Raw genomic sequence first — 12,942 nt, 5'->3', positions numbered from 1 at the left:
CCTACTATGCCAATACCCCAGTGATATTTCTCTGGTATTACAAATTCTTACTGTCAATTACTTCTACGAAAGTATAGCAGCTCTTGCTAGGGACTTGGGGGCCAGGGGCGTTTAGCAGCATGCCTGGTCTTTTTTGACAACACTTCTTAAAGTGTTTGAAATTAAAAAAAAAAATTAGAGTTATAAGGTGTAAGTACTTACACACTTACTAGCAGTTTTCTAGAGCTGTGAAACTACTAGGTGCCAAAGCACCTTATAAAGGAGTTATAATTATCCTGCCTCCCTCTTTCAGAGTTAAAGGAATATAAAATGTAGTCTTCAAGAGAGAAACTAGGATGCTGGAAAATGAAATTATTTCCTCAAGAGCACCCTGCAGACCTGTGGCATAAAATCACAGCAAACATGATGCAGTGTTCTACACAACTCTGCCTCTCTCATTAGCCTGGACACATTTTTGTTTTGAGCAGAAATAAAGACGGTACTCAAATCTAGGAGTCCATAGAAAACATTTTCTACCTCGGTTTTGTTCTATTCTGTCCAGATAGAAATATGAATTTTTAGTTGTCCACCATTGTCAAAATTATATTTTTATAATATTTTTTGCAATAATATTAGAACTTCTTTAATATTATAGAAAGGGGGTCCACTTCAGATTGTCTCATTCCTCTGATTAACAGATATGTGAGACTAGTATATTATTATGTTTCTCTTAAGTCTATTACTATACCTTAGACTATCTTACAGATAAGTCAAAACCAGATCTGAGTCAGAGTTTCACCTATCTGCATTAGCAGGGAGTGAAGTCAGAGCAGGTAACAGAGAGCTTCCGGATGGAGGAGACTAGCAGTGACCTCCAGTACAGCAGAACAAGAAGCACAATCTGTTACTAGCCCCCTACAAGCACCTTTTCTTGGCCTCAAAATTAAATGCTCCCCAGTGAGGGTCTCGCAGCCTTCAGTGCTCCTGAAGACAGCATTAGTGTCTCATTGGCCTACAAACCTTGACAACCCTTTCCAGGGGTGTAAGAGGGTTTGGGTAAGAAGGTTTTTAGCAGTGCAAAGCTTAGCCAAATGTTACTTTAGAAAATTCTCAGCTTCCTTTGCTGACAGCTGATATTGCAGGATTTGGGGGCATTAATGGAAACAGCATTTCCTGCTGTACCTCTTATTCATAACAACAGTCAACATGAATTATTTACCTTTAGGCTCATTGTCTTTTCACTGACATCTTATTCCTCCAGGAGAAAATTATTATTTTGGCTCAGAAATTCAGATGTAGGCCATCATTCCTTATCAGGGGTTTCTTGTAAAATTTCAGAGCAGGCTGTAGGACCAGCTGTGTCATACTGCAGTCTCACAATTTGCATATCTCTGTAGGAACTCACTCACTGTCTGTTTGAATCTTCTTCCTTTCATCAGTTGCATCTGATCTGGGTCACCACAGAGTATTTTGGAGAAAGCCCAGGATGCCCAGTCTGCCTGTCTGGTCACATTTAATCACAAACTAGTGATTTTTCATTGCTTACCTGGTGCTGCAACCCAATGACTCTCTGATGTAGCTGATGCTTCGGATGTTGTTCAGGAAGTGGTATTTCAGATGCTAACCATTTCAGATTGTTGTAGTCTCATCACTTAGCAGAAAATCAGCTGTAGAAGACATTAAAAATAAAATTTTGATAATGCAAGACATCCTCATATGCACTGCAACATATTTTGAGAGGTGTGATTTTTCAACAAGTGATCTGCTCATCCTGTAAGTTTCCATGAAATTTTAGTCAAGCCCAAACTGATTAATAGAAGGCAGCACAAAAATTAAAATTTGGGTGGAGAAATTGGCCATTAACCTTTTGTAATCACAGTGCCTCCACAAATCCTGACTAGCAACATGTTCTCAATGGTAAGCACTGGTTTGTGTAATTCCTGCTCCTCTCTTACCCTGAACCTCTTGGGTTTGCTTCTATGTCAGCTACTCACTGGTGTCAGTTCAGCAGAGGGTGGTGGTATGAACCAGACCACAAAATCACTTTTTTGGCCATTTTTTCTTTTGGCTGGATCAGTTCCCTGGTCCTGTTCACAGCAGTGCCCCATGAGCAGCACTGGTGCCACAGCAGGAGGAGAAGTTTGCTGTAACACTGGAGCAGGTGAGGGCAGGAATATTCTGTAATGCAATGTAACAGACCATCCTGATTTTAAAAACTATTTTGATAACTTTCTTATAAAACCTGTATGGAAGAAAATCCACTGCAGCTACTACAGGTTAGCCCCAGATACCTGTAGTAAAACTGGCTAGAGAGGAAGAGATTTTTGTGGTCAGAATTGCAGCTTCAGTTGAAATTTGCTATCTTATCTTTCTCACTGTGATAGCTACCTGTTCTTCTCCTACTGTATACTTCCAAATTGGCCTCGTGTCCAGAAAATGAATTTTATTCACCCCAAACTCTGTTCTCATTCACATTTTAGGACACTATCTGAAGTCATTTGTCTATGCAAAATTTTGTCCTTAATTTCCTTTCAGTCAAAAAGTTGCTTAATAATTTGAGAAAGTAGGCTGAGTTCTCTGCATCTGAATTTCATTTTGCATAGAGGATATAAAAACTGGCCTATAAGCTTGCAGATTTATTGCCAATTTGTGTTTGTAAAACATTTTGACATCCTTGAATAAACAGGTGCAGAAATGCAGCATAAAATAAATCAGGGATTGGATGGTGATTTTAAAATCTCAGGAGCACTGTATAAAGCTATGGCACAATATCCATAAAGACTACTGAATAATAAAAGACATCCCTCTATTCTTACATTCACCCCAAAACTTCACTAGACAGATAAAAACAAGGCAAACACTCATTTTTCCCCAAGGTGAATGTTGCATTTATAAAAGCAAAAAAGAACCTGTTACTTTTGAATTCTGTTCAAATGCTTCTTAGAATTTATATTTTCTAATTAAAATTAAGTGCAATTATGGAATGAAGTTTTCTTTGTCCACATGTATATGAGGATGATGTTAACACATTTTTGTTAAAAAAAGAGAAAATAATACATTAGGTCAGAAGTTGTACATCCAGTTAAATATTTCATTTTTTAAATTATTGACAGGGTTTATGAACAAGTGTTATGATATTATGGAGAGTGACCCTTGCTAATGAACAGAGAGGGAGCTCTCTGTGGCAAAGTAAGGAGTACACAGAGAGAGGAAAGAAAGCCAAAAAGTGATGAAAATATTTCTTCCAATCATGCATTTAGCTCTATTCCTGCTACATCTACCTATTGCTTTGCTACCTTGTTCTCAGAGGGTGGGAATCTGAGTCATTGCCTTGGCTGATGGCAAATTCAACAGCTTGAAAATTATGAATCCAAAGGCCATTTAGGCTATGAGGAGAAAATCTAGGGTAGAAATACCTCAACTAATGAAAAAACGTTGTTAATACCAATCGATCATACCACTGTGATTTGCAAGTTTGTGGTTACAGAGGAAAACCCGTGCCATGACTATACTATCAAGACAGCCACAGACAGAGGCTAGGGAACGGCAGTTGTGTACTGAGGAGAACACCTCTGCAGCCAGGCTTGGCGAGACAGTTTTATTTCAGTGTAATATTTCAGGTGCACACCCTAATTCTGAGTGCTCTGGTTCATGATGAGATCAAATTCAGCATAGAAAAATGAGACTAGATATGATTTGGGTCATATAGTAGAAGTTTCAGAAAAGCAAAATAATAAAAAGAATGAAATATAAATAGGAAGAGTTTAGCGCCTCTTTGAAACTGCATGATTTTATGGCACCACTGGCTAACTTTTATGAATTTTTAGTTACACATTTAACTATCACATCTTCCAAAATCATATTAGCGTACTCATTTTCAAAGGAAACAATTGTTTCTCAGCATGCTTCCTTTGTGCATACTGAAAGGCTGAAAAAGAAAACAACAGCATCAACTATACAATGCAATTGAGTTATATTTTTAGGACAATTAGTAGACAACAAGTGAGCAGGGACTCCCGCAAACTGCTTCTGAGGATTTAATGGGACCCTTTGATATAACTTAAGAATCAAGTGGTTCAGTGCAGAGGAGCACATATGCAGCATGTCATGCATTGCCTTGACTGTAACAAGAAGAATAAGGAAGCAAATGTTTTTGGTCTTGGGTTTCGGAGTGAGGCTGGGTCAATCTTATCTCTGTTTTTCTCTACTAAAAGGGAAATGAGTGATTCTTTTTCTGATATGTTTCCAGCTTCTGACAACTGTCTGGTCAGGGACTCTGAAGCAGACTATTCTCTGCTTAGGAATGATAGACACCTCATTCACTTTCTTTATCATCCATGCACGAGATGTAAGCTAGAAGCAGTTAGTCACCTGTCATGCCTTTTCATACCTTCTCACGTCTTTGGGTGGTGACCTGTCAAACGTCAGCTAGATTCAAAGATTTATTTTTAAACTCGGTTCCCCATGTTTGAGTACATTATCAATTATCCAACATTTGAAGCAGAGGCTTTGTTGTGACAGATCTGGACTTCTATTCATACCAAGCAGAAGAATTTTACATTCCTTTAGAAACGAAGGTCTTCTTTTAGCTACTTATTCTCTACTATTTGAAAAAAAAAACCCTCTAGCATTTAATGATATTAAGTTAATTAATTTCATCTATCATCCTCATTGCTATACAAATTGATATGGCTACAGTATGAAAACACAAAAGTTGGCTTTTAAGCATACATTTTTATTTCTGCATATGAATGCTCAGTTCCTCACTGAGTCATACAAAGTTTTCCAAATTATAAGGTCCTACATATAGCTTATCTGATTGACAGCTGCATTAAAGATCTGCTTCTCTGCAAAAAATATTCCCTGCTTTTTAACAGATTTTTACATGAAATGTACGTACTAATGATCACATATAAAACCAACAACTGCCTACCTTTAAGAAAAGACTGTTTTAACATTGACTTACTGTGTAATTTATGTTCCTGATGGATGCTGGAAATCTTGTGGGTTCTGTGCTTAAAAGCATTAAACACATTTTTTCCTTTGAAATATGAATTAAACCCAAGACACTTTAACAAAAATATGTGCAAATACCTTACCAAATACCCAGTCATTCCTAGCTGAATAAATCATGATTTCCTAGAAAACTGAGAAAACTACATGGAATAGAGTTATGATGGTTGACCTCCTTACCAAAATTTAAATAGCTTAGGTCTTGAAAAGTTACTAAATATTCTATTGTGACTGCCAGGCAAATGCTCTTAAATTCAGTAATAATTAATGCATTAATATATAGTACTGTAATTTAATCCATTGGACTTTATTAAATCAGACAGATTTCTATTCCTGGTCATGATACTGCTCACTGCCTGGTGCTATTACAACATTTCCTTTAAAGTTATGGAGTTTTGTTAATTTTATTGCTTTCTCTTTGGTTTTGGTTGTCTGTTTAAATGTAGTTCTTTCTGAGAGTAAGTTAACCTTTGTAAAGACCATAATTTAAGCTCTTTAACTGATTAGGTCTTTGCATATTGGCTGGAGACTTACCAGTTTATATGCTTTGTATATAGCACGGTATTTTTTTCTTGCAGCCTACCCACATTGGGTGGAGAAACTTAATGATACTCAGTTAGACAGTGGAGATCAGCTCCGATGGGAATGTAAAGCCACTGGAAAGCCAAGGCCCACATATCGTTGGCTGAAAAATGGAGTTCCTCTCTGGCCACAGGTACATTAGACGAGGAGTAATCAGTATGTTGCATGTTTCTCCTTTCATTCAGATAAAGTCTGTTAAAGATAGTACTGAAAAGTACTTTAGAAATTACTGTTTTCTGTGTTAGTTTCTTTCTTAGTATACAGACAGTGTCTGCAACAGCATCTGCCATTTTACTATAATGTACATCTAAGCATCCTCCAGCATGTTTATTTTATTTTTTTTTCACTATATAAAAAGATAGTAACAACTCAGAGAGGTGCTGTATTTGCTGAAATGGATTCCTTTGTATTTCCCGCAATGTTATGTTGTGCTATTTATCACATTTTGTTTGTACATAATCATACTCTTCAAAACACTAGCAGGCTAATGTAAGAGGCACAATGACTATTATGTTTACATCAGTTTTCAACTCCATTAATTCTCTGCAAGTAACAGAACTCGCCATCAAGACCATTAAAATGCTCCGTGTAAGAATCTTAGAATGTAAAGTCCTTAACTACAGTCACCTGATATATTTTAGAATTAGATCTAGATAAAATTCTCATCCTTTTAAAAGACCACTCATGGTATGGCCTGCCTTTTAGTTTACTTTGTTCTCTTTCTCTCACTGAATCATCAACACATCAGCCCACATCACGTGGGTTTTGCCTGGCACCTTTCCATTTTTATAGTCTCAAATTATTTAGAGTAAAGAAAAGTTCTGTAAATTTATTTCATTCACTTTTCCAGATTAAAATAAAGCTGTTCAGTTCTGGGAAAAAATGTCTCCATTGGTAAATGAATTCACAGAATGGATTTATGAATATAGAAGATGTAATGTCTTTCTTTTCAGTGAATGTCACTTCTATCTGTGAACATCATCCAATTATGCAAACAATGAGAAAGGAAACATAAACACAGTTTACTTTTGAAGCTGTGAGGCATTGAAAATAAGGTTATATGCCTTTACTTTATCCATTTCTGCCTTTTTAGATGGAGCTATTAGTCCTGAAATTGAAGCAATTTAAATATCTGTACTTTTTGGTTTTCTGATTTTCCAAACCATTAGTTGCACCAGGCTCTGAAAGTTCAAATTAAATTTCAGTTTAAACTGGGGGCTTACAAGAGAGAGAACTTTTTTCACTGTTTCCTCTGCATTCCCAAACACTCTGTTTTTCATCAATTTTTAATTAAACCTACAACAACTATAATAATGAAACGTAGAGATGTTTTATAGTAATTCAAATTATTCATTATACAGCTCCATGAAGTACACATTTCCATAAACAGCTGTTAATGCCACTTCTGTTCCAGCTGTGGTAATTATTTTCTACTTGTGGACCTTGCAAATAAGAAATTTGCACTAATGATGAAGGCGATTGGACCCTTTCACTCTTACTCATGCAAGCAATCTTTTATATCTATTTTTGTGAAAAAAGTACCATGACTGAAATCAAACATTTGCTAGAGATGTGAAGATCATCAGATATGTTACACCTGCAACTGACTTCTTGCCTCATTAAAGTTCCCAGGATGAACTGCTTTTAAAAATCATGTAAGGGTAATAGCAGACAAAAAGCAGACAAAAGCAAGCCTTGGACATAGTGAACTTACACTGAAAAATATTTACCTTTAAATATTTTTGGAGTTTTTCCTGCCTTCCCCCATATGCTTTATTCTTGTCATTCCTTATATAAAATGAAAAAAGTAAGCCAAGGAAATTTGTTGCTCAGTTTTATTTTAGCTTAATAATGTCTTTTGTCGCTTTGCCTTAAGCTAATAGCACAGCAAATTTCCAGTGCCTCTTTGCTTTTATAGATTTTTTTTGTTTTTATTCCATTACAGAGCAGGATTGAGATGGTTAATGGTGTTCTGATGATCCACAGCGTGAATCTCTCAGATGCTGGAATGTATCAGTGCTTAGCAGAAAATAAGTATGGCACCATTTATGCCAGTGCTGAGCTGAAGATTTTAGGTGAGTATTATCGAAAGAGAACAGACTGTTCATTTTTTTTCCTTTGATAATTACATTTGTTCTTGGTCTGTTATGATAAGGAACAGCTTCTGCCAGTCCAAACTGAGCAGAGCAGATAAAAGTGGGTTCCTTTTTCTTCTTGTTATTTATGTGTGAGTGGGTCCTTTGTGGCCCGAGAGAGCACAGGTCCTTCTGTCAACTGCAAATTTTCTTTCATAAATTACTGACTCAGTTACATTTTGTGACTATTTCTCATATAAAGCTAATTCAGTTCAAATACATGGAAAAATATTTTTCATTCCTTTAAAAATAAGTGCAGAATAAGAAACTTAAAGAAAGTAAATATATTTTAGTCTCTGTTAAAATTAAATTATTATTTCTACCAAGGCCATTACTCAAAGGTAATTAGCATGATCTTAGTTTTAAAGGTGTAAAACTTTCCTATGAAGTCACCAGAACTGATTGAATATTGGTTGGACTCGATGATCTTAAGGGTCTTTTCCAACCTTAATGATTCTATGATTCTATGAATACTGGAAATTACATACTTGAGCTAATATCATCCCATAGTAAAGAAAATACACTCCATAATGTTACCCGGAAATACAATAAAAATTTCATTATTCAAAAGTTGAAGTGAGGAGTTAATGAATAAAAACTTGAAGCATGTCTTTCCAACACTCTAGTTTTCCTTCACTGTGACACACAGTGGGACAATAGTGATAGGAGGACTTCCACAGGGTTAAGTGAGACAGGCTTGTAAGAGTCTCATGATCTTTATTAGAGTATGGTATAGCTGGAAGACAGGTGTCTGTCAAAGTAATTCAATGGCCATATCAGAGATTAGAGCTATCTGCACTGCTCAAACCTTGCAAATTTCAAAACCTGCGCCTGGGAATCATTCTTGTAAACTCCCAGTCGAATGATAAAGCTGAAGTTACTGAAATAATATGCTACATTTGAGCTAAGATTTGGTTCTTCTGAAGAATAACCTGTCATCTAGTACATTTCCTCTGTTTCCTAGCTGGCCAACATTAGAATTTCACTGATTGATAACTCTTCAAAATATTTCTGTCTAGCCATAAATTAAAACCCACAGTCAGTTGTTGCTCTGTTTCCATCACTTTCCTTTGTCATTTGTGATTCACTCAGCAAAGAGGTCCCTGTTGGTTGCAATGTTCTCTTGTTCTTTTTTTTCTATCTATTATAAAATAGGCATACCTATTATATCAGGTAGTTGTACACTTTCTTTGATGTTCTCTGATATTGGAAATGGCCATTATATGTTGCTGCAGTAAAATCAGCCTTTCATTTTGTCACTTGTGAAATTGTACCCCTGTTAAATTTTAACCATAATGTTGCATTAAAGAAGCAGTTGTGTTTAATTTTCTGGATTATTAAAGGGAAAAGAACAGAATAAATTGTCCCTATAAATAGCTCTGGTATGAAAATTACACAAAATAATGGTAGGAAATTCCTACATATTTGAGGCAATGGAGTGTAATATGTTCCTATATTTGTAGCTGAGATAGTTGCAGGGGAGGCTTTGGTTTTGTAAAACTAGTTTAAGAAAAACACAAACAAATGAGATTACTTGAGAGCAACTGTCCTTTCTTGGTGTGAAATTACAGTAATTCGTGTCATTTTGTGATACATTTATTACATTAGCTGATGTATTGTAATCAATGGGACTTCTTGAAAAGTGAAACACTAAGAACAAGACATGGTTAAATATCTTCTATTAAGAAGTTATCACTTTTCAGTTCCCAGTATTCAGATAAATATAAAAATGGAAAACAATCAAATTTCTCTAACAGTAATACTTTTTGTAAGAATTAACACTAGAGGGTACATTTTGTATAGTTGTGGAATTTAAGCTTCTTTCATTTTGAACTAGTTACTTCTAACAAGTTGTCTATTAAATAAAAAAAATGGAAAAGGTGCAGCTAAATCAACTGTAGCATTTAATTTCTAAAGCTGTTGGATTTCACAAGCATTCTTACTTTAATATGCTGATGTGAAGGACATCTCACTAATTCATTACTGGATTAAGTTATAGACCTGCCATCTAGTCTCAGCTGCTGATTTCAAGTATTTTGTAAAACTCCATCTAATCTGCGGTGTAATAATTTCCAAGCCAAAAATGGAGATTCTATCCCCGAACCCAAATCTATTATTCTATTCTGTTAGAACGTAATGATACAGGAAGCTGTGATTGTTCTCTGTAGAGTTAACGTACTTCTTTTTAACAGCTTCAGCTCCCACTTTCCCACTAAATCAAATGAGGAGAACAATAATTGTTACCAAGGGCCAAGAAGTTGTCATTGAGTGCAAGCCACAAGCCTCTCCAAAGCCAACTATCACTTGGAAGAAAGGAGACAAAGTGTTAAGGGAGAGTAAGAGGTCAGAAGCCTGTTCGGTAAACTAAAGATTGTGCTTGCATGTTTGATTCTGTGATATGATATGAAAATACAGCAAGTGACGAGAACATGTATATGTTAGCATGGGTATGGCATAATTATTTTGTCAAGCTGATTTGTCTGACAGTAGTGACTTTATTGTTTCCACAATATTGAAATGAAAAATCTTAAAATTGTTCAGAGATGCAGACAGATGAAAATAAGTTATTTTGGTTTTTTCTCTGTTTTCTGTTACTCATTTCAAAAATGGTTCAGTTACACTGTAGAGATACTACAAATTTAGTGTGTGAGGGTATTAAAAGCATAGAGGCTGAAGTAGTCAGGACCACATAAAATATCAAATGTGCTTATTCATTTGAAATAATTTTAATAAGGCAGATTTGCAGCTTGATCACAATGGAAGTCTGACTAAGAATAGCTTTAAAATGATTCAGAGAAGAAAAATATGATTCCATTATAGGATTTAATTATACAAGTAATTTCAGTACTCAGCAGCACATCTGTTTAACAGAATATGTTTGGTTAAATAAGTTCTGTCCAGCTCCGTATGTTAAACATAGTTTAAGCGCTGCAGGTTAAATGTCAGCTGTAATTGCACTTTACAAGGTCGCATGTCTGTACACTAGAATAGTTTTGCCACCCTGCACATGGTCTTTAAGTACACAGAGCAATCTTACCTTCTTTCTGGTAATGTATGTGAATAAACCACTTAAACTGACTTGTGTGGCATTAGTCAAAAAGATAAAAGCAAGGCCTTTTGTTCATTTGTGCAATACCGATGAAAGCAGTAGAGCATATCTGCCCTCATTAGCTGCAAAAGCCATTTCATTCACGTGAGTTTTATTTTCATCTCATGCCATTTGTTTTGTTCTGAGAAGGAAACATGAGTAACTTTTCATGCCATATTGGCTCTTTGAGGGGGCAGATCAAAACACCATTATATACAACATTTTACTAGCAGGTATGAGTTGTATAGTACATATTGACAAGATATGACTGAATGATATTATGAAGATGCTGATCATATCAAATATTCTGAGACTGATGCCTCTGTGCTGTAGCTACACAGTTAACTGTTTTCACTACATGACCTTTTCCTCTCATCTCCACGAAAGTCACTATGGTTTCTCTGATCACCACATGTAAATCACATTTTAATCCAAGACCAGTAAAGCATTTTGGTAATTACTAGATGTCTGTCCAAACATAACCTAACTCTAAAGTTACAATCTCATAAAAATAAGATCTGGAGATACCTTTTTGGTAATCTCCAGCTTTTGATACTTGCTTATTTTGACAGAGGCTGGAACGGGACATGATGAAACATGGAAGATAAAAAGCTGGTTAACTATTTAAAATCTTTGAAAGGCTTGAGTTGTGTTCAACTTTTAGTTTTTAGTCAGCTGTTCAGGGAGTATCTTGTGTCATTCAGAGCAGTTCCCCTGCATCTACTGTTTATAGAGGGGTGGGCATGAGGGGCATATTGGTTTCAAGGGAACTCAGTTCTGCCTCTACATATAGTGTGCTATAAAATACAATAATAGAGTCTGTTTGAAGAGGAGATGAGGAAGCCTATCATGATTTGGGGAAAATGTAAATCAATGGAGGTAATATGTGTGTTTCCATGTTTTGGACACTCTGAGAAGGAACCATTGGAAGGGAACTGTGTAAAACATTTTGAAAAAGGAATAATCTGACATGATGATCACATCTATATCCTTTAAAAGTGAACTTTCTTCATAGACTGCTGATAAAAATCCCAATAAAAAACAATTAGGAGCTCTCATGTGATGAGTTTGCATAGAATGTTAAACCATCAAAGATTAAAAAAAACCCATTCTGATTAAACAATAAGGAAGGGTAAGGACAGAACAGCAGAATATATATTTTTCTTTTCTGCCACAGCTTTTTTCTCTTCTAGAGTTCTTGTACCAAGTGCATGTTTTGTTTTATTTTTGCCAAGTCTGCCAGCCCAGAAAAGGAATTTGCTTCATTTAGCCAAATCTGTTAGAAAAGTGATCTTCCCTTCTACAGAGAACAAATTCCACTTGACTAGTGGGTCTGTTATCACATAGTCCACATCATCTAAGCTGTGTTGCCTCCTTAGGTGTTCCTCCATGCAGCCAAAAGGTGATTGACAGAAATACCTCAAGTGACATTTCTGTTTGTAACTGAGCAGAAGGCTGAGTTTGTTCATGTGGGACTCGTGGCTGGGTACAGTTCTTGCTGCAGTCAGACCTTGACTCTAGCTCCTGGAATTTAATGCAGTCTGAAAGCCTTAAACGTTTCAGATTCATTCAAAGGGCTAAAGCCACCCACTTGGCAACGTAACTGCAGAAAGAGTCTTCATGATCTCCATCTCTTGGTCTGTTTTTACCTTTGAACAAACTATCCAACACAAGGTCTTCATATTCACAGTCTATCTGTGCTAGCTTTGCTCTCCCTGGTGAGCAATCATTATTCTGAGCAGTCAGATCATTTGACTCCACTTGAAAAGCATCTGTATATTATAACAGCTCTTTTGAATTGGGTTCTGAATGAGTGGCAAGTCTATAACATAGAGCAGAAAAAGTAGGATATTCACAACTATTTGCTGACAAAAAGTATCATTCTGAGTGTTACAGTCTCATAAATGTTTTAAATTTGATTAAATTACTCCTATAGAAACATACTTATTTAATAAAGATTCCAAAATATTCACAATTCATTCTACTAACCAGAGGTAAAGATCAAGACCTGCTGCAAAAGCCACATTTTAATGAAATAAAATATATGGTATTGGAGATCTAATGTGCCAAAGATTAAAACTGCCAAAGAACCATAGTCTGTGAAGCTTACTGATACAGGACATTTAATTATGACTATCAACATTT

The 12,942-nt window shown here is 35.8% G+C and overlaps 1 protein-coding gene across 5 annotated transcripts in view; it reads left to right on the top strand.

The window, feature by feature from the left end:
* The window catches only part of CNTN5 (contactin 5), a 660,854-nt gene that overhangs the window by 520,228 nt on the left and 127,684 nt on the right, over positions 1-12,942 (top strand). For all 5 annotated transcript variants that reach the window (XM_087758088.1, XM_087758089.1, XM_087758087.1 and 2 more), the window contains 3 exons: positions 5,571-5,707; positions 7,520-7,649; positions 9,902-10,052. In XM_087758088.1, coding sequence (XP_087614214.1) covers positions 5,571-5,707; positions 7,520-7,649; positions 9,902-10,052 — 418 coding nt within the window. The remainder of the gene's footprint in view (positions 1-5,570; positions 5,708-7,519; positions 7,650-9,901; positions 10,053-12,942) is intronic.

This window comes from Nipponia nippon, unplaced genomic scaffold (assembly GCF_047370975.1).
Source record: "Nipponia nippon isolate SJK-2023a ecotype South Korea unplaced genomic scaffold, ASM4737097v1 scaffold_2, whole genome shotgun sequence".
NCBI classification, from domain to species: Eukaryota; Metazoa; Chordata; class Aves; order Pelecaniformes; family Threskiornithidae; genus Nipponia; species Nipponia nippon.
Note: the sequence above shows the minus strand (reverse complement) of the source record. Positions and strands in the feature narration are given on the sequence as shown.